Genomic DNA, 23,921 nt, shown 5'->3' with positions numbered 1-23,921 from the left:
CCAATGTTGGTGCACAACAAATTTACTAGCTTTAAATTGCTCTAAATGTAAGCATATGACATTTCACCGAGTGAAGCCAGCATTGAAATCTTATGTAATAGATGGTACGCCTTTGGAGCGTATATCTATTGCAAATGATCTAGGTATCCTTTTTGATCCGAAATTGAATTTTAACATGCATATTTCATCTATAGCCAACATAGCGTTGGGTTTACTTGGATTTGTTAAAAGATGGGCTAAAGAGTTCTATGATCCGTACCTCACTAAGGTTCTTTACACATCGCTGGTTCGTCCAATACTCGAGTATTGCTCATGCGTTTGGTCCCCTGTTTCTCAAAAGCATATAAAGCGTCTTGAGTCAGTTCAAAGCAATTTTTGATATTTGCATTGCGCGGCCTTAATTGGGACTCAAGTCTCCACCTTCCTCCATACAGAAGTAGACTTCTTCTTATTAACTTACCCACTCTGGAAAATCGGAGAATATTACTGGGGGTATTGTTCACCCATAAGCTCATTATTGGAGAAATTGATTCCGCGGACCTCCTCAGCCGCTTGTTTTTTGCGGTTCCCCCTAGAGTATCCAGACACTACGTTCCTTTCTATTTACCCCTTTGTCGACGAAACTTTGCTAAAAATAATCCTCTTCTTATCTGGTGCGCGCACTACAACGACTTGTATAGCTGCATCAGTCTTGAATGTACTTTTGCCACTATACGTAATGCAATACTTGCCTACCTAATTTAAGAGATACAAGCTAATTTAATTTGCCGGCATTTTATTCCTTCGATAAAAAACAGGAACTATCTCGCTTAAGGATGGAGGAACATTTATCAACATGTATCATTAAGAAGAAACAAGACAGTACTGTGTTGATTGGAATCTGGTGCATTCCAACAACGTAAAAAATACGCTTTTTCATGAGTCACTGACCGGAATCGTATGCATTCCGGCAGTATAATCTTATGGGTCAGGCATCGAGCTGATTGGAATCCGGTGCATTCCAACAACACAGGTCATGTTACTTTTTTATGCCTTGTGATGGCGTATCCTCATTACACTACTCTTAGCACTGCTGGATTCCCATTACATGCTGATTGGAATCTTGTTGCATTCCAACAGGGAGATTGGAATCCACTGCATTCCGATATCATGCTGAGCGGAATCTGATGCATTCCGCCAGTATAAGATTTCGGCATAAGATCTTATTTCTACTCATATTTCTTATTATTATTATATTTTGAAATTAAATAGTAATGTTCATTAATATTTCTTTGTTTGTAATATAACATTGTTGAAATCTCGATATATCTTAAATTTTATCTTTTGAGTTGTATATTTATATATCTTTTATATTATGCAGTCGACCATAGTTTGTCGTCGACTTTAAATAATAAATAAATAAATAAATAAATAAAATGTAATTGTGATTTTTGGCGACCTCTTAATTAATTACTTATTTTGTTTAAAGCTGGCTTCAGGTCAAATTGAGTAAAACACAATATGTTTAAGTTTTACTACCAATATATTTCGGCTACTCTTCCGATAACCATCTTCAGGGCGTAACTATTGACAAAATCGAAACAAAATAAAATAAAACATTGACAATTGCACATATTAAAAATTATAAAATTGAACAAAATATATGTACATACATTGCATTTATTTACACGTCTGCTCTGTCTGACGTGGAGCTGTGTACTGTCTTGTTGGAAAGTAAATATTTGTAGCTGTGTGCGCAGTTCGCTATATCTGTCTTATAATTGAGCCTAATGTTTGTATCTTTGTCGACGATATGTAACATTTCTAGAGTGAAACGTTTGCTATAATGTTGTTCTTGCTGGAGAATCTTTGTTCCTTCAAAATTTGGTGTATGTGCTCTCATTTTACAGTGCATCATGAGTGCTGTTTTTTGATTCATTACATTATGGCAATGTTTTAAATCCGACTTGTGCTGGGCAAGTCTACCTTTCAATTTTTGTTTGCTTGTTCCTACATAAACACTATGGCAAGGCTCATTGTTTTTACCTTCTTTGCATGGAATTTCATAAACTACGTTACTTTTTTCCATTTCGGGTATTTTAGATTTTGTTTTGTTGAAAAAGTTTTTCAAGGAATTAATAGGTTTGTGTGCTATTTTAATATTTTCTTTATTGTAACAATCTGACGTCGCGAGTCGTTCAGAGAGTTGAGGTACATAAATAACTGATTTGAAAATTACTGGGTTTTCGGATTTTTGCTTTTGGTTTTGATGTTTTGATTTACTTAATAAGCTTTTAATAGTTTTATCGGGGAAATCGTTATTCCTTAGTAATGCAAATATTTCTTTTTCTATTTGGTTGTGGTACATCTCATCTGAACTTTGTAACATCCTTCGAATACAGCCCATTGCTGTATTTCGTATGATCGCCTTTGGGTGTTTAGAAAAAAAGTTGACGATTCGTCCTGATGCCGTCGGTTTATTGTACCACTTTAATTTGAGTACATTTCCATACTTGTTTATCATTGAATCCAGAAAAGGTAATTTTCCGTCTTGTTCTAGTTCTATGGTGAATTGTATACTTTTGTTGAAAGAATTTAGCGCGTTTAAAGTATTTTGTACCTCCTTTTCACTTACTATTGCAAACAAGTCATCGACATACTTTGTAAGCAATCTTGGTTTGCATCCCAATTTTTCTAATGTGTTTTCCAAAAGTTTTTCCATTATTATGTCTGCAATCACTGGCGAAGCAGGTGATCCCATTGGCATGCCTTTTATTTGCGTATATACAGTGTCGTTGTATTTAAAATATCTACTTTCCTGAATACAGAATTTTACTATTTCCATAAATAATTGCTTGGGTATTCAGGAAAGTAGATATTTTAAATACGACACTGTATATACGCAAATAAAAGGCATGCCAATGGGATCACCTGCTTCGCCAGTGATTGCAGACATAATAATGGAAAAACTTTTGGAAAACACATTAGAAAAATTGGGATGCAAACCAAGATTGCTTACAAAGTATGTCGATGACTTGTTTGCAATAGTAAGTGAAAAGGAGGTACAAAACACTTTAAACGCGCTAAATTCTTTCAACAAAAGTATACAATTCACCATAGAACTAGAACAAGATGGAAAATTACCTTTTCTGGATTCAATGATAAACAAGTATGGAAATGTACTCAAATTAAAGTGGTACAATAAACCGACGGCATCAGGACGAATCGTCAACTTTTTTTCTAAACACCCAAAGGCGATGATACGAAATACAGCAATGGGCTGTATTCGAAGGATGTTACAAAGTTCAGATGAGATGTACCACAACCAAATAGAAAAAGAAATATTTGCATTACTAAGGAATAACGAGTTCCCCGATAAAACTATTAAAAGCTTATTAAGTAAATCAAAACATCAAAACCAAAAATCCGAAAACCCAGTAATTTTCAAATCAGTTATTTATGTACCTCAACTCTCTGAACGACTCGCGACGTCAGATTGTTACAATAAAGAAAATATTAAAATAGCACACAAACCTATTAATTCCTTGAAAAACTTTTTCAACATAACAAAATCTAAAATACCCGAAATGGAAAAAAGTAACGTAGTTTATGAAATTCCATGCAAAGAAGGTAAAAACAATGAGCCTTGCCATAGTGTTTATGTAGGAACAAGCAAACAAAAATTGAAAAGTAGACTTGCCCAACACAAGTCGGATTTAAAACATTGCCATAATGTAATGAATCAAAAAACAGCACTCATGATGCACTGTAAAATGAGAGCACATACACCAAATTTTGAAGAAACAAAGATTCTCCAGCAAGAACAACATTATAGCAAACGTTTCACTCTAGAAATATTACATATCGTCGACAAAGATACAAACATTAGGCTTAATTATAAGACAGATATAGCGAACTGCGCGCACAGCTACAAATATTTACTTTCCAACAAGACAGTACACAGCTCCACGTCAGACAGAGCAGACGTGTAAATAAATGCAATGTATTTACATATATTTTGTTCAATTTTATAATTTTTAATATGTGCAATTGTCAATGTTTTATTTTATTTTGTTTCGATTTTGTCAATAGTTACACCCTGAAGACGGTTACCGGAAGAGTAGCCGAAATATATTGGTAGTAAAACTTAAACATATTGTGTTTTACTCAATTTGACCCGAAGCCAGCTTTAAAGAAAATAAGTAAATAAAATGTATTTCTCTGTAAGTCACTTAATTTCCTGCAATCAACATGGCTTCGTGTCTGGCAGATCCTCAGTTTCCAACCTGGCGGTGTTCTCAGATTACTGTGTGTCAGCTTTTAATGATCGGCAGCAAGTGGACACTGTTTATACAGATTTCTCAAAAGCCTTTGACAAGGTTAGTCATTCAATTTTAATAGAAAAGTTAGCCAATGTCGGTTTTCATTCCACCTTCCTATCATGGATTAAATCCTATCTTTCTCTTCGCAAGTGTGTAGTCGTTGTTGATGATTGTGCGTCCGATCCCTTCATTGCCTCCTCAGGGCAGTATCCTAGGTCCCCTCCTTTTTGTTATTTTTATACTCAGTTGAGCAGAGCTCACAGAGTATATTAAGTTTGATTGGATAACGGTTGGTTGTACATATATAAAGGAATCGAGATAGATATAGACTTCCATACATCAAAATAATCAGGATCGAAAAAAAATTTGATTGAGCCATGTCCGTCCGTCCGTCCGTCCGTTAACACGATAACTTGAGTAAATTTTGAGGTATCTTGATGAAATTTGGTGTGTAGGTTCCTGAGCACTCATCTCAGATCGCTATTTAAAATGAACGATATCGGACTATAACCACGCCCACTTTTTCGATATCGAAAATTTCGAAAATTTCGAAAAACCGAAAAAGTGCGATAATTCATTACAAAAGACAGATAAAGCGACGAAACTTGGTAGATGGGTTGAACTTATGACGCAGAATAGAAAGTTAGTAAAATTTTGGAAAATGGGCGTGGCACCGCCCACTTTTAAAAGAAAGTAGTTTAAAACTTTTGCAAGCTGTAATTTGGCAGCCGTTGAAGATATCATGATGAAATTTGGCAGGAACGTTACCCCTATTACTATATGTACGCTTAATAAAAATTAGCGAAATCGGAGAAGGACCACGCCCACTTTTAAAAAAAAATTTTTTTTAAAGTAATATTTTAACAAAAAATGTAATATCTTTACAGTATATAAGTAAATTATGTCAACATTCAACTCAAGTAATGATATGGTGCAACAAAATACAAAAATAAAAGAAAATTTCAAAATGGGCGTGGCTCCGCCCTTTTTCATTTAATTTGTCTAGGATACTTTTAACGCCATAAGTCGAACAGAAATTAACCAATCCTTTTGAAATTTGGTGGGGGCATAGATTTTATGACGTTAACTGTTTTCTGCGAAAATGGGCGAAATCAGTTGATGCCACGCCCAGTTTTTATACACAGTCGTTCGTCTGTCCTTCCGCTCGGCCGTTAACACGATAACTTGAGCAAAAATCAATATATCTACTAAACTCAGTTCACGTACTTATCTGAACACACTTTGTATTGGTATAAAAAATGGCCGAAATCTGACTATGACCACGCCCACTTTTTCGATATCGAAAATTACCAAAAATGAAAAAAATGCCATAATTCTATACCAAATACGAAAAAAAGGATGAAACATGGTAAGGTAATTGGATTGTTTTATTGACGCGAAATATAACTTTAGAAAAAACTTTATAAAATGGTTGTAACACCTACCATATTAAGTAGAAGAAAATGAAAAAGTTCTGCGAGCGAAATAAAAAACCATTAAAATCTTGGCAGATATTACATATATAAATAAATTAGCAGTATCCAACAGAAGATGTTCTGTGTCACCCTGGTCCACATTTTGGTCGATATCTGGAAAACCCCTTCACATATACAACTACCACCACTCCCTTTTAAAACTCTCATTAATACCTTTAATTTTATACCCATATCGTACAAACTCATTCTAGAGTCACCCCTGGTCCACCTTTATGGTGATATCTCGTGAAGGCGTCCACCTATAGAACTAAGCCCCACGCCCTTTTAAAATACTCATTAACACCTTTCATTTGATACCCATGTCGTACAAACATATTCTAAAGTCACCCGGTCCATCTTTATGCCGATATCTCGAAAAGGCGAACACCTATAGAACGAAGGCCCACTCCCTTTTAAAAATACTCATTAGCACCTTTCGTTTGATATCCATATCATACAAACAAAGTCTAGAGTCACCCCTGGTCCACCTTTATTGCGATACCTCGAAAAGGCGTCCACCTATAGAACTGAGGCCCACTCCCTTTTAAAATACTCATTAACTCCTTTCGTTTGATACCCATATTGCACAAACGAATTCTAGAGTCACCCCTGGCCCACCTTTATGGCGATATCTCGAAACGGCGTCCACCTATGGAACTAAAGATTACTCCCTTTTAAAATACTCATTAACACCTTTCTTTTGATACCCATATTGTACAAACAAGTTCTAGGGTCACCCCTGGTCCACCTTTATGGCGATATCTCGAAACGGCGACCACCTATACAACAACCACCACTCCCTTTTAAAACCCTCATTAATACCTTTAATTTGATACCCATATCGTACAAACACATTCTAGAGTCACCCCTGGTCCACCTTTATGGCGATATCTCGAAAAGGCGACCACCTATACAACAACCACCACTCCCTTTTAAAACCCTCATTAATACCTTTAATTTGATACCCATATCGTACAAACACATTCTAGAGTCACCCCTGGTCCACCTTTATGGCGATATTTCGAAACGGCATCCACCTATAGAACTAAGGCCCACTCCTTTTTAAAATACTCACTAACACCATTCGTTTGATGCCCATATTGTACAAACAAATTCTAGGGTCACCCCTGGTCCACCTTTGTGGCAATATCTCGAAACGGCGTCCACCTATGGAACTAAGGATTACTCCCTTTGAAAATACTCATTAACACCTTTCTTTTGATAACCATATTGTACAAACAAATTCTAGGGTCACCCCTGGTCCACCTTTATGGCGATATCTCGAAACGGCGTCCACCTATGGAACTAAGGATTAGTCCCTTTTAAAATACTCATTAACTCCTTTCGTTTGATACCCATATTGCACAAACGCATCCTAGAGTCACCCCTGGTCCACCTTTATGGCGATATCTCGAAAAGGCGACCACCTATACAACAACCACCACTCCCTTTTAAAACCCTCATTAATACCTTTAATTTGATACCCATATCGTACAAACACATTCTAGAGTCACCCCTGGTCCAGCTTTATGGCGATATTTCGAAACGGCATCCACCTATAGAACTAAGGCCCACTCCTTTTTAAAATACTCATTAACTCCTTTCGTTTGATACCCATATTGCACAAACGCATTCTAGAGTCACCCCTGGTCCACCTTTATGGCGATATCTCGAAAAGGCGACCACCTATACAACAACCACCACTCTCTTTTAAAACCCTCATTAATACCTTTAATTTTATACCCATATCGTACAAACTCATTCTAGAGTCACCCCTGGTCCACCTTTATGGCGATATCTCGAAAAGGCGTCCACCTATAGAACTAAGCCCCACGCCCTTTTAAAATACTCATTAACAGCTTTCGTTTGATACCCATATCGTACAAACGCATTCTAGAGTCAACCCTGATCCACCTTTATGGCTATATCCCTAAATGGCGTCCACCTATAGAACTATGGCCCACTCCCTCATAAAATACTCTTTAATGCCTTTCGTTTGATACACATGTCATATAAACACATTCCAGGGTTTCCCTCGGTTCATTTTCCTACATGGTTATTTTCCCTTGTGTTGTCACCATAGCTCTCAACTGAGTATGTAATGTTCGGTTACACCCGAACTTAACCTTCCTTACTTGTTATTAATGATATATCTTCCTGTTTTTTATCCTCTGAGTTCCTTTTGTATGCGGATGATCTGAAAATCTTTTCAAAAATTTCGTGTATTTCTGAAGCCCATAGTCTTCAAAATGATCTGGACAATGTAGCCAGTTGGTGCAGAATAAACCACCTGCAACTCAATATTACTAAATGTTTTCACATAACTTTTTCAAAATCCCGTTCATTAATTCCTACATCATATGATATTAATGGATCTAAACTGGCTACGCAGTCTAAAATACGAGATTTAGGAGTAATTTTTGACTCCAAATTTATGTTTCATGATCATATAAATCATGCAATTGCTAAATCATACGGAATGCTTGCCTTTATACGCCGCTGCAGTACTGATTTTACTGATCCATACACCCTAAAACTTCTTTACACCTCGATGGTTCGTTCCACGTTGGAATACGCTGTGTTTATATGGACACCATTTTACGATTGCCATATAAAGAGGCTAGAACGGGTACAAAAGACCTTCATAAAATTTGCTCTGCGCAGATTAAACTTTGAAGAGCCTATTCCGTCTTATAATGCTAGATGTCTCCTTATTAACCTGAAGACGTTGGATAACAGAAGAATCTTGCTTTCGCTTAGCTTTGTGTTTGACATCATTCAAGGCATAGTAGACGCTCCGACTCTTTTACAACGAATTAACTTCTTAGTTCCACAGAGGAACCTAAGAAGTAATGATTTGTTTTTTTTTTATTGAATGCGTGAGGACTAACTATACATATTATGCTCCTCTCATCAGAACCTTACGAGAGTTTAATTTGTTCTCGAATTCTTTGAATATAAATTTCTCAATTGGAAAATCTAAATTCAAATTACAATTAAATAAATTTTTAACTTAAACAATTATTTTGGAAATATATTTAATTCCTTATGTAGTCTGTAAGAAACATTATATTTCAAAGATTACTATATTTAAATAAATAAATTAATAAATAAAATATATGCATATAGACCAAATTTAGGGCAGAACAACGTCTGCCGGGTCTGCTAGTTCTCTATATCATGTAAAAATCTTTTTTTAATACTTTCTACTTATATATAAGAAATTTTTGATAATTTAGTCTGTAAGATTATTGTAAATCACTCAAGGTTCGAATCGAGCTCAAGGCCAGAACAATAATTTTTTTTCTAATGATAATTATTGTTATTTTTTAATTTTTCTAAATTTGAAAAATTGTATTTTGTTTTTGGAATAGTAAGTAGAAAATTTTTCAGACAACCTGTCGTAGCTGCGCAGATAGATCCATTTCGAAGAGTGCTAAGCCTTCATCATCAGTACGCTTTAGGCATGCTGCGCTAACCATTTAGCTATACAGCGGTGGCAGTCTTAAACATTCTTGATATCGTCTTCAGTAGGTCGGATGCTTAACTTATTATCCCATTCAACTTTTAGTTTTGTTGGCTAATCAAATATAAATTTTTAAAGCATTTATGTTAGGGTACATACTATTTCAAAACCAAAAAGCATTAGGTAAGGTCACAAAATAAAATTATTTTCCAAATGAATGGATTTAAGCCGTAAGTAAAGTCATAAAGAAAAATTACTGCACATGCTGTCATTATCTTCAATCATTACTTATCAAATAAATTCCTCTGTTAACTCAAATATTCTCATTTGAGCGATGATCTGTCTTTTTCAAAGTTTTGCAAAATAATCACTTTCAATTTCAACAAGACAGAATCGTTAAACGTTTGTAGTTAAAAGTCATTGCAATTTATTTAGGCGAGTACTTACAGATTATAAGAGTGAATATGTAAATATTTATGTATGCATATGCGTATGGGATGCCTGAATGCGCAAAAAAAACATACTTTTTACTCACACGTGTAATTATTTTTAAACCGAATTTTGTAAAACATGGACTAAACTTCTAAGAAGAAATATCTGCCAACTGTTCTATATTTATCTAGGATTTGAGGCTCTTACAGGTTGCTGTGAATATTCATACTAAAGTATTGTACTATCTACAGCAGCAAAAGTTATTTCTCACCGCACTTAATACGATTAGAATTCACTATAAGCAAACCCCCATATATTAAACTGTCCACATATGCTATTTGCATATCACTTGTAACTGTCAGCTTTTTATTTAAATTTCTGACAAATTGTGCCATTTAAACGATGAACTCAAAACAAGCAAATAATGGCACGCATGTGCAATGACTTTCAATAAATTTTCACAAACTTTATTCCCCCCTTGTATGTGACTCATTCCATGCTAAATCGATCCATTCCGTTTGCAAGAACTTGTTTTTCGGCACACGTCTAGTCAAATTAGGATTTTTGATAAACTAATTGCGGTGTTTGGCCCTCATCAGTCTAATTTTTCCGTTTTGTACTCAAATTAGGGTGGCATTTTTAACGTTTGTGTCCTATACATTCTGACCCTTTTCTATTTAACTTTTCAGTTGCAATCATATTTTTTCGCCTCAAATCATTGGCCGAACTGACATGGAACTAGCCATATGTGAATAGCTATCTTGTATGGTTTTAAAAGCATTTACAGATATCAGAGGTGTGTACCGCGCATGCGCACGCACCTAAATCACAATTTAGCAATGCATATATGTATCACCACAATTGTATTTAAGAACTATTATGTACAATCTTTTAACTTTTGAAACTTGGCACATTAGGGTGCAGTTAATTTCGTGTACAAAGCAAAACACTGCCGACAAATCTTATCATAGTTTTAGTTTTCTCAATATGTGAAAATTAAACAATCGATTCATGCTCTATTGTATATATATATATATATGTACATACTTGGACATCCGACGTCCGGTTGACCGCCAACGAACCTGGTTTTATTAACTAAGAGGTATAATGTACCCAAGCTAGAAGGGTTAAAGAGGCGAAGTGCTGCAAAGTGTCGAAAATAATGTTCAGATCTCACGACATGAGATTAACAAAGTAATCTTATGTAATAAGTGGGCTCATGATGGGCTTACTTACTGGACACTGCCTCCTGGCGTCACATGTTTATAAGTCAGTACTCGTCAGCGATATCAGGAAGAGCGGGCTGCTGGTGGAAACGATTAAGCACGTTCGGTGTTCATACCTTGCAGGTTAAGACTTCAGATATTAGGTGTCTGTCACAGCTATCATATCTAAAAGCTAAAAGTCGGATTGGTGTTAGAAAGCTTTTAGTATTTGAATCGACTTTTATAGGGCTTTTCAGAGTGAGGTCCTTACGGACCGGTCTGTTTAGCCTAACCTAATTTTTTATCAAATACGTTATTACATTGAGTATTACTTAGCTTCATACATAAAATCCATGCTTAACATATTTCAATCCTTTACTTCTCATTTAAGGGTCTCGGGCACATCAGCGGTTGTCACATCAATCCAGCCGTCACAATTGGCTTTCTGGTTGTTGGTGAAATGAGCATTTTGAAGAGTTTGTTCTACGTCATCGTACAATTAGTTGGAGCCATAGCTGGAGCAGCAGTTATAAATGTAAATTCGAATAAGCTAAAAAGGAAAAATAATTCATAAATTCAAAAAAATTTATGCATATATATTTCTATAGGCCGCCGTAACCGCTGACGTTGCTGGTAAGGACTTGGGTGTTTCTGGTTCTGCTTTTGGACTCAGTGCTGGAAATATTGTGCTCATCGAAGCTGTAATTACGTTCATTTTGGTGTTTGTTGTTAAAGCCGTTTCCGATCCTGGTCGTACGGATATCAAAGGTTCAGCGCCACTTGCTATTGGACTCTCGATTGTTGCTGGCCATTTGTGCGCTGTGAGTGGCAATTGCTTTTTTAAATTAATTAGAAAAACAATGTTTAAACTTTTTTGTATTATATGTATATTAGGTAAAATTAACTGGCTCTAGCATGAATCCAGCTCGTTCTTTCGGCCCTGCTGTTATACAAAATATCTGGACGGATCATTGGGCTTATTGGGTTGGACCAATTGCTGGTGGTATTGTTGCCGCAATTATTTATCGACTTGTCTTTAAGGTGCGCAAAGGCGATGATGAAGACCATTCTTATGATTTCTAAACAAATGCAACGTATGCGTGTTTCAAAAAGTTTAAAAGCAACAACAAAAAATTTGTAAAAGTCCACTTGTTGCACACTTAAATTTAGCACTGGCGTTTTAGCTAAAGTTTGTATGCGCGTATTGAGAGAAATTTGTTTTTATTTTGTATTTATACTTGCATGCATTTTACCTTTTATATCTTAAAGAATGTATGTGGAATTTTAAAACGAGCTGAGTAAGCTTGACGCTATACATTAAATTGCTTACGCACATACAGTACACTGACAGTGTAATAGAATCAAATATTTTATACGTTTAAGCTCTTCAAGAAAATTTTCTGATTTCTTATATCCAACTGCAGTTTACACGTTGCAACGTTAATCGAATAACGGTGGATTGTTCAGTTGTATAAAGAAATTGATATAAATCTCAATAAAATTTTTGTAAAGTGGGCGTGGCACCACCGCTCACATTTAAGAGAAGAAAAGCTCAGAGTTTTGCAAACCGTAAATCAAAAGCCTTTAAATATATCGATTCGAAATTTGGCTGAGCGTAGTTGTTGCTATTCCATTTTCACCGGATGAAAATTATGACATTGGGGCGCCAATTTTCAAAATACACTTTAAAGTTTTACCTTAAACAAATTTGCAATATCTTTATGACATATGACTATTTTATGTGTATTTACTAAAATTCAATCTTAATGGTGTTATGGTATTGGTACAAATATCTTCGAATTAAAAATGGCCTCGGAAACGCCCCTTTTTATTTAATCTGTACAGAATAAATTTTGGATCATGAGTCGTATTAAAATCGATATTATCGTTAGTATTGAAAATATTCCACAGCAGTCCATAACCACGGTCATTTTTTCGATATCGAAAATTTCAAAGAATGAAAAAACTGGAAAAGTTCATTAACAAATACTTATCAAGTGGCGAAATTTGACGACGGGATTGATTTAATGACGCTAAATGCAAGTTTATAAAAATGCAACCGCACACTTTTAATAAAAGAAAAATTTGCGAAACTGAAATTGACGACAGCGACCTACTTTTTAAAAACAAATTTTTTAGGAGTTCAATTTCGAATAATTGACTTATTGTTTGCATTCGAGTAGTGCCACTTTCCACTATTCGATGTTCTTTTTTCGTGATTTTTTAATGACTTCTGCGATTCTTGAAGATATTGTGGAGTTGTTGTTATCCATCCGCAGCTTACACATTTTGCACTTTGCCTCTTTGCCGTCCTCTCTGAGTTGAGAAAAAGGGAAATAGTTCTATCTCAATCTCAAAAAACTCTGCAATTTCTTTAGGGTATATAACTACATTATACTAAAATTCCAGCTCAACAGAGATATTGCAGGGTTCGGATCCAACGAAATAGTACCAACAAAGGAAATTAGATCTACACTTGCTTAGAACTATCGAAAAAGTACCAATAAACCAACTAGTTCTAAAGTAGAGATGTTAATGTAGCTCGGAACTACACAAAAGATAATGCAGCGGGGACAGTTTCCATCGCCTAGAACAACGCCATGTTAAATTAGCCAGTTGAAAGGATGTAAAAGAGATATAGGTAGTGGTTCCGAATACAGTACGAGCGCACCAGTGTTTTACCAGATATTTTCCCTACAGGGTCCATGTATGATACTCTCAAAACAACCAACAGTTTGTAACGTACCAAAATTCTACTTCACAATAACCTACTCACAGCCCTAACATTAAATATATACATACCCTAACACTAAATATATACATACCCTACGTTCGCCTTGCACAGCGAACAACCATCCGCACATAATATGCTATTTAAACATACATACCCTACGATCGCCTTGCACAGCGAACAACCACCCGCACATAGTATGCCAAGTACCAACTGCGAACAATGAAACATACTCAGTACGTGTGGTACTGACTATCTGGCGTGCATTTTTCATTCGCTATCATAACGAGGAGTTATTGATGAGCTGAATTCTTAACCATTTTATACGCTAACTAGTATGAAATGGCAAACGCCACAACTCACTGCATACTTCACCTAGGTAAGTGAGGCTAAGGCCAAACTTCCAATGGTAGGTATCAAAGGGGCCCCAAGGTGAACGGGGAAGACTCCCAGCGAACCCATCGGGCTCATGGATCTCCCCCTCCCCTTCACCTATGGGAAACCAACCTTTGCACAACGTCCCACGGGGTAGAAGGGGATACGCTCCCTTTCTACCTTGAAGGACGGATGGGCACGGGTAGTTGCCCCAAGGCGCGTCCAGGACCGGTCCTGGGCTCCACTTGAGGGACATGCCAGGCCCAATACATATTAATACGGGTGGCATTTGCCGCGGACAGTTCACCCAGGGTTGCCGAGGATCATCCCGCTCCCCCGCTCCCTAGGTGAGGTGCCGAGACATATGCAACGGTGGACCTTGCTGCACTCTTCACGGTCGCTAGGACTCCTGTCCGAGGCTCCCTGAGAGGAGTACTGGGTCTACCCATCAACAAATGGGGGATGGCATGAGGCGCGGACAGTCCACTCAGGGTGGCCGAGGAGCATTTCCCTCCCCCGCCTCCTGATTGGGGTGCCGAGCCGAATGCAACGGTGGACACCACTACCCCGCTCATGGTCGCTAGGACTCTCGTCCGAGGCTCCCTGAGAGGGGTACTGAGTCTACCCAGCACCCATGTATACAAATACATCTAGACGTTGGGTAGTATTAATAGAAACTTTATATATACTTCACCTAGGTGAAACTGCGCCCTCCTTGCCCGCCGCTGTCAAGCATTAACCGTAGGAGCACCACCGTAATCCGCCTAAACCAATCCAAGTGAAACTGCGCCCTCCTTGCAATCATTAGCCGTAGAAAGCACCACCGTAATCCGCCTGAACCAATCCGAGTAAGCTTTCTCTGGGGTAAGATACGATTTGAAGATTCTCACCACCGTTCTCTGAGAACCGCGACCCGTACCGTCATTTTCGAGACCCGCTTCCGTCGCTCCTACGCTATCATCCGTGGCATCTCCCTCTCTATCTCTCTCTCTCTGGGATCAAAGGCTGCCTGCATCGAAAGGCAAAAGCCGCATCGTGTGTGTGTGCGTGTTCGGAACAAAACAACAACTACTTGTGTTATTAATTGGAAAAGGTTAGTGGGACCTTCGCCTGACCCTGGAGCGGCTGAGCTTACCTCATCCTTCGACAAAACCCACCTGACAAGTTTCTGAAAGTAGGTGTAGTGCCGCGCACTTTTAGAGGACGTTTGGTTATAATCTTTCTTTTTACCGATTTCACACAAAAATTAAATCTAATCACAATTTTTTTTTTAATGAAATAGTTTAATTTTCCTTTTCACACATGGCCATTTGCTTCATTAAGCGAACACCTGCCAGGTGCCCCAAAAAATATTAATCTTTTAGACAAAATTGTTAATATGAATACCAGCCGTTTCCTCAGTTACTACTATTACTATGCATGCATGAAAAATTTACTAATTATTTTATTAACAATCTGTGTGAAATTGTTATTAGACTTTTTAAATTTTAAATTCAATCTTTTAGTTAGTTTGAGAGAAAGTGAATGAAAGATATTTCAACAAAAACGAAAAGTTGTTGCGTTACTTCGGAAAATCATACCTGACTCTATTTCACTGTCAATTACTGTACATACATACTTATTTTCAATACACGTAAAAATGTTACGTTTATGCAAATTTTAGTATTATTTTATGTATGCGTATGTTGATTTCTAATTATAATTAGCCAAATAAGCATCATATTTACAATTCATATGCCAAATAATCATTTCATCTGCATAGTTAGTATAAGTCCACTTTTAGATGTGAATAATAAAGAAAAATTCTTAAGTGGTCTCATACAACTTTTAAAATAAAGCGTCTCCTTTTTAATTTATTAAGTTCTTTCTTAATCCTCATCTCATTCTCGACACCATTCATTCACGCCCGCCATCCAATGCCACAAAATATGGAAATGCTCTTAAATGTCAATTTCTTGAAAATATTGAATTATTATTTTTTTTTGCACATTTTGTGTTGTTTAGCTTTTTATCTGTACCTAAATTTTAATTTTCTCTAAGCTTGAAAAATATTTAAAATTTTTTATAAAAAGCCTTTTTTTGGAGTTTAGTCATGTGAATAAATTAAGTTTGCCTCCAGCTTCAAATAACTGTTGCTTGCTTATCACCAATTTTATTGAATTTTATACAAAGTTTTGTAGAAATCATTTATTTTTATTCATACATTTTCATTCATATAATTTGTTTGTAATTTTAGCAAGTAAGCGATGACTAACAACCTAACTAACGATAACAAATGCAACACAGCCGAAAATGAAACAAACAAATCAACAACAATTGTTTGTGCAAGTTTACAAATAAACCAATATTATTTTAATTTAATATATGTATAAGTACATGCATATATATGTATGTATATGAAATAAATGCATTTATATAATTTCTTTTATTTGAATACATTGATTTGAAAGTATATTTATGTGTGTTATTGATTAAATAAATTCCGATAAAAAATAAAACACATGAGCTTAGAAAATATTTATTTCCAAACTACTGAATATACAGCAGTGAACAAAAAATTAACATTGACAAATCTTTCCGTATTTGTTAATTTAAATTCTTCTTGTTTTATTTTCGATATTTTGAGAAAAAATGTCTTTGAATTTTTGTAACAGAAAATTTGCAAACCAATTATGAAAACGTTTCGAAAAAATTCAAATTTTGAGTTCTCGGAATTTTTATGCGTATGCAGTTTTGTAGCCCAATCAATTTAAGTCTAAGTCAAAGGTGCTGGTTTCAACTTCCGGCTAAAGTTACATAAAATTTTAGAAAACAGTTTTTCTAATCAGGGTTGCCCCTCGGAAAACACTCCGAGTGTATTTCTGCCATGAAAAGCTTCTCAGTGAAAATTCATCTGCTTTGCAGATGCCGTTCGAAGTCGGCACAAAACATGTAGGTCCCGTTGCGCCAGTTTGTAGGGAAAATTAAAAGGAGCGCGACGGTAATTGGAAGAAAAACCTCGGATTCGGAGATAAATAACGCCAAGTATTTTCGTTTTATTTATAAAAAAGAAATGTTTCACATTTCATGTGAAGGAAATTCTAAAACACCCTTCGGAAAGAAAGTTATCAAAAATCAGTGCGTATGTCGAGAGACCTATTACTTGCACTTTGTTAGAATAAAACTGACCCACTCAGCATTTAGATAATTAAATTTTGAATTTCCCTTCGTATAAATACAATTTGAATACCTTTCTGACTAAATAATGAGTTATCATACAATTGAACAAAAGAAATAATCAAATATGAATACTTTTGATGATCAAAAACTGAAAAGCGTTTTTCGATCACTTTTTGGAATCATTTTTGAATTCCTTTGATGATTAAATTTTAATATTTCACAAAAACCAACAAAAAGAATAATCAAATATACTTACCTTTGATGCTCAAAAACTGAATATAGTTTTTCAATCACAGTTTGGAATTATATTTGAATCAAATGTATTTACTTTAGGTGATCAAAGATTTTTAATCATTTTTAATTCAGCTTTCTGAATCTTTTATGAATATATTTGTTTACTGAATAATGGGTTTTATACTTGTTAAAATTTTACGTTTCAATGAAAATCTTATTTTTTTTCACATACAAATATTTTTTCAATTATAAAACTCAGAAAAAATATATAAAAGTTTTATTATTTATACAATTATACATATTCTTCAAGGCAAGAAATAATGTAAATGCTGCTCGTGACCGAAGATTTCCCCAACCATTTATCCACCTTCTGCTTCCCAGAAATACAATACAAAGGTTGTGAGCTTTTTGAACCCCAGGTAAGTGAAACTATCTCGACATACCTGGATACGGCTTCAACATCCCGTACCTTATCGTATTTTAAGATATCGACGATTATAGCTGATGTTGGATGTTGTAGTCGCAAGTGTATATCGGTCAAGTTTGTTTGCGAGTTAGCTGTGTTTCGAATAGCTCACTTTCGCATGCTTTCTTCCCCTGATGAAATAAGATTATTATGTAGTATCCTATTTTGAAAGAGATATGAAGAATAAATGCATTATAATGACATTCAAAAATGATTCAAAAATCTCAACCAAAACGACTGAAATATATTCACAAATATGATCAGAAAATGCTGTGAAAAGTAATCAAATATTACTCTAAAACAATTAAAGCTCAATTTCACCATGATATCAAATATGAATAAAAAGCGTTTCGGAATAGGAATCATAAATGATTATTCAAGAATAATCACATTTAAGGTATATTTTTCTCTCGACGATACAGTTATTTTCGAACAGAAAATGCTTTCAAATTTGAACGTTTTTAATCATCTTGGGGTATGATATTTAAATATTTTTTGATCAAAACTTTCAAAAAATGCTGGCCGGGGATTATGATACAAAACATACGAAAAAGTTCAGAGAACTCAAAATTAAAAGTTCGACATTTTCTCGAATTTTCGAAGTTTCCAAAACATTTTTAAAATTGGCCTGCATAGTCTCATTTAAAATACCGGATATAAAAACAGAGTTTAAGTGACGAATTTCGATTCAAATTGACACTGCTATTATTTTGTTCCGTAATACCAAGACCGTTTAAAGTGGTAAGTAAGACTGGAAAAAATAGTCACATTGATTTGAAAATACCACCCTAATATAGTTCTAAGACAGGGACACATTCATTCTAGAATGAAAGTAGCAAACTGTTAACCGAGTGTGTTTAAACTGTGAAGGAATGAATTTTTATATAGCTAGGGTGATGAAGAAACCGACACCGCAAACCCCTAATGACGGAATATGCGCTACGTCACTAGACTATGACGAGATGAGAATAGCAATTTCCCGCCTTAAGTGTAACAAGGCGCCGAGCAATGATGGACTACACGTCAAGCTATTCAAAGACGTAGGCGAAGAGTTAGTAATAAGCACGCTCCAAATCCTGTCCAATCCACAAGAAAGGTTATCCCGTGAACGGTAATTACCACGGAATAGTCTGCGTTATATCGCGTATAAGTCTCTATCTACCATGTTGTGTAAAAAACCGAAGCCCAAAGTCAAAAACCTGCTTCGACTTTGTCAGTACGGCTTCGTACTTTTAAGTTTATTATGAAACATATCGCATGTTTTATTGTACAGATGCAAATCAAAAGTTTCATATTTTGAAATTTAATGACACCGCTCAATAGCCGTTTAGTGAGATTATGATCACGTATACAGAATACTTAGGGGGCAAAAATTGACCGCCATAGATGTCATTGAAAGTCATTTTTATAATGAAACTAGAGCTGGATTTCCAATCGATTCTAATCGATTTAATCGATCTTTTTTTTAGAAATGTAGAATCGATTTTTTTTAAATCGTTCGATTCTTTAGGCATCGAAGTTTTCCTCACTATCTACTTTACGGGCGCTTGAGGAAATACATATTCTGTAATTTTTGCTTTTATAAATTTAGCTTTATTGTGTTGGTGGCTTCGAGAGAAAGGAGAAAGATGAAGATATTTCTTCCCACTTCTGGCAAGCAATATATTGAACATGTGTTTATCTATTTTGTGGTATGATATTCAGTACGAAATGAAAACTAATGGATGGAAATGTCTTCATCAACAGTTCCTGTAGGATCCTTTTGAACCTAATAACAAGAACATAAGGAAGTCTCAGTCTGTAGATGAACGGAAAAACAACTGGATTGTGCTTTCATTAGAATGATTGCCACAGATATACATTCCTTTAGGATTGTCGAAGATAACGGATTATATCTTTTACACAATATTGGATCCTCGGTACGTTTTGCCTTCACGAGTAACATTAAGAAACACATTTTTAACAAATGCATATATAAAATCAATACTTTTTATGACATAGCAGCAAACACGAAAACAGAAGTGGCAATTTTTATGAAATTTCGTCAATTAAATTCCTTATTCCTTTTTATTTTCAATAAGCTAAAAAAATACTTCCATAAAGTTTTTAACTGAAACTACGCAAACCATGACACAAATTGCCGTATGTTGTCAATTGAAAGTTCTGTATAACTCATTGATTAAAAAGCTGCAAAACGTATACTTACTTCCTTTTTATATGATGCTGAGCATAGATCGATTCTAATGCCGTAAACGAAGCAAGAACATTTATACATAATGTAATAATAAGTATTAAAGAAGAAAGTGTATTGGTTAATATTCCCAAGGTTGGTTTCCCTACATTTTGAAAAAAAAAGATTAAAAAAAACGCAAAAAGTATGACATTTCGGTAAAGACTATACTAATTATCTTACTCCGATGAAAGGATCAAGTGAAAACCCATGTGGCATTCCTTGATGCTTCCAATTTTGTCGGCAAGCAACGAAAAGAGAGAGAAACTGTCCAGCTTTATTTATCGGGAAAAATCGTGTAAATGGATAAGTACGTAAGCAAGTACACGGTTACAAAGAATAAACAAAATTTAAATAAACTTTGTTTGGCTCGATTTAATCGATTAAATAGATGTTTTCCTAGAATCGAATCGAAAAAATCTATTCTTAAAAAAATCGAATCGAATCCAGTTCTAAATGAAACTATATGAAACAAGTAAGGAAGGTTAAGTTCGGGTGTAACGGAACATCACATACTCAGTTGAGAGCTATGGTGACAACATAAGGGAAAATAACCATGTAGGAAAATGAACCGAGGGAAAACGTGGAATGTGTTTGTATGACATGTCTATCAAATGAAAGGCACTAAAGAGTATCTTATGAGGGAGTGGGCCATAGTTCTATAGGTGGTCGCCATTTAGGGTTGACTCTAGAATTTGTTTGTACAATATGGGTATCAAAAAAAAGGTGCTAAAGAGTATTTTAAAAGGCAGTGGTGGTAGTTGTATAGGTGGTCGCATTTTCGAGATATCGCCATAAAGGTGGACCAGGGGTGACCCTAGAATTTGTTTGTACAATATGGGTATCAAAAAAAAACGGTGCTAATGAGTATTTTAAAATGGAGTGATCCTTAGTTCCATAGGTGGACGCCGTTTCGAGATATCGCCATAAAGATGGACTAGGGATGACCCTAGAATTTGTTTGTACAATATGGGTATCAAATAATGAGTATTTTAAAAGGGAGTGATCCTTAGTTCCATAGGTGGACGCCGTTTCGAAATATCGCCATAAAGGTGAACCAGGGGTGACTCTAGGATGTGTTTGTACGATATGGGTATTAAATTAAAGGTATTAATGAGGGTTTTAAAATGGAGTGGTGGTAGTTGTATAGGTGGTCGCTTTTTCGAGATATCGCCATAAAGGTGGACCAGGGGTGACTCTAGAATGCGTTTGTACGATATGGGTATTAAATGAAAGGTGTTAATGAGTATTTTAAAAGGGAGTGGGCCTTAGTTCTATAGGTGGACGCTTTTTCGAGATATCGCCATAAAGGTGGACCAGGGGTGACTCTAGAATATGTTTGTACGATATGGGTATCAAATGAAAGGTGTTAATGAGTATTTTAAAAGGGCGTGGGGCTTAGTTCTATAGGTGGACGCCTTTTCGAGATATCGCCATAAAGGTGGACCAGGGGTGACTCTAGAATGTGTTTGTACGATGTTGGTATCAAATTAAAGGTATTAATGATAGTTTTAAAAGGAAGTGGTGGTAGTTGTATATGTGAAGGCGTTTTCCAGATATCGACCAAAATGTGGACCAGGGTGACCCAGAACATCAGCTGTTGGATACCGCTAATTTATTTATATATATAATACCTGCAAAGATTTCAAGGGTTTTTTATTTCGCCCTGCAGAACATTTTCATTTTCTTCTACTTAATATGGTAGGTGTCACAACCATTTTACAAAGTTTTTTCCAAAGTTATATTTCGCGTCAATAAACCAATCCAATTACCATGTTTCATCCCTTTTTCGTATTTGGTATAGAATTATGGCATTTTTTCATTTTTCGGAATTTTCGATATCGAAAAAGTGGGCGTGGTCGTAGTCGGATCTCGTTAATTTTTTACACCAAGATAAAGTGCGTTCAGATAAGTACGTGAACTAAGTTCAGTAAAGATATGTCGATTTTTGCGGTATTTATCGTGTTAGTGGCCATGCGGAAGGACAGACGGACGACCGTGTATAAAAACTGGGCGTGGCTTCAACCGATTTCGCCCATTTTCACAGAAAGCAGTTAACGTCATAAAATCTATGCCCCTATCAAATTTCAAAAGGATTGGAAAATTTTTGTTCGACTTATGGCATTAAAAGTATCCTAGACAAATTAAATGAAAAAGGGCGGAGCCACGCCCATTTTGAAATTTTCTTTTATTTTTGTATTTTGTTGCACCATATCATTACTGGAGTTGAATGTTGACATAATTTACTTATATACTGTAAAGATATTAAATTTTTTGTTAAAATTTTACTTTAAAAACATTTTTTTTTTAAGTGAGCGTGGTCCTTCTCCGATTTTGCTGATTTTTATTAAGCGTACATATAGTAATAGGAGTAACGTTCCTGCACATTTACAGCTTGCAAAAGTTTTAAATTACCTTCTTTTAAAAGTGGGCGGTGCCACGCCCATTGTCCAAAATTTTACTAATTTTCAATTCTGCATCATAAGTTCAACTCACCTAGCAAATTTCATCGCTTTATCTGCCTTTGGTAATGAATTATTGCACTTTTTCGGTTTTTCGAAATATTCGATATCGAAAAAGTGGGAGTGGTTATAGTCCGATATCGTTCATTTTAAATAGCGATCTGAGATTAGTGCCCAGGAACCTACATACCAAATTTCATCAAGATACCTCAAAATTTACTCAAGTTATCGTGTTAACGGACAGTCGGACGGACGGACGGACCGATATTGCTCAATAAAATTTTTTTTCGATACTGATGATTTTGATATATGGAAGCCTATATCTATCTCGATTCCTTTATACCTGTATAACCAACCGTTATCCAATCAAAGTTCATATACTCTGTGAACTCTGCTCAACGGAGTATAACAATTAACAGCGGAAACTATAACTCTTCCCAACAAGTGCTACTTTGGATTGAATAGGTAATTTAATAAGCAAAGTCATTTGTAGATAAACAAAAATTGTGTTCTATAAGTCTCTCGTTATAAATGTCCTTATGTACATACATGTGTTTCGGAAGTATCGAGAGAGGATGGGATGGCTCATAGAGTATTTTAGAGCAAATTTCTTCTTTCTGTGTATCGATGGACCTTTATGAGCTTTATGCAGATACAAGCACTGTGCAACAAATAGAGGCTTCGCTGACTGGGTCATGTTATGAATAAAAAAGACGCTCCCGGCTATGATAGTATACAAATCGGCTCTTGCTTTTGGGAGAGACCTCCGCTAAGGACATGAACACCTTTTTGGTGCCAGTAGCTAATATTGACCATGTTTTAAACCATTATGTTAACCAAAGTCATGAACTGGAATGTCAATGAAGTCCTCGCATATATTGAATGTGTCCACATAAATGAAACCCTTTTGTAATTTTAATGTGTTTAATTAAAATAAATTTGATTTAATTAATTACTGATTATTTTTAATAATAATCCCTTTTTAAAACTTCACTGACAAGTAATCTCCTCAACACGCCGCAAACAGTCATCACCTGAGCAACGCAAATTGTACAGCACGGCAAGAAGAAGAAGAAGCAAAATGTCGGAAAAATCTTCCGGTATCAACAATTCGATGTGAACGCGCAAATTGTTGAAATTCTAAATCGGTAACTCGCATTTTACCAGGCGAGCAGAAGACCACAGCTAGCAGCGCATGGCTTTCATTTTGTTACAGAATGTGACACTAATGAACTACGTGATACATACAATTAGGCGCATTCAACGTTGAACGTATGGTCGTATGGTTTATGTCTTCACTGTTAACTTGTTTAAGTTGACGCATACCGCATACCAATTTTGCAAGCAATGTATGTAAAAATTAAACAACATAAGGTCGCTGAACA

The 23,921-nt window shown here is 35.6% G+C and overlaps 1 protein-coding gene across 5 annotated transcripts in view; it reads left to right on the top strand.

Moving 5' to 3' along the window:
• The window catches only part of LOC137244792 (aquaporin-like), a 165,612-nt gene extending 149,112 nt beyond the window's left edge, over nt 1-16,500 (top strand). For all 5 annotated transcript variants that reach the window (XM_067774306.1, XM_067774307.1, XM_067774305.1 and 2 more), the window contains 3 exons: nt 11,271-11,414; nt 11,488-11,700; nt 11,774-16,500. In XM_067774306.1, coding sequence (XP_067630407.1) covers nt 11,271-11,414; nt 11,488-11,700; nt 11,774-11,962 — 546 coding nt within the window. In that variant the 3' untranslated portion in view covers nt 11,963-16,500. The remainder of the gene's footprint in view (nt 1-11,270; nt 11,415-11,487; nt 11,701-11,773) is intronic.
• Nucleotides 16,501-23,921: the final 7,421 nt, after the last annotated feature.

Source organism: Eurosta solidaginis, chromosome 3 (genome assembly GCF_040869045.1).
Source record: "Eurosta solidaginis isolate ZX-2024a chromosome 3, ASM4086904v1, whole genome shotgun sequence".
Classification (NCBI taxonomy): Eukaryota; Metazoa; Arthropoda; class Insecta; order Diptera; family Tephritidae; genus Eurosta; species Eurosta solidaginis.
The sequence above is the reverse complement of the archived record's forward strand: the minus strand, read 5'-3'. Positions and strand labels throughout refer to the sequence as shown.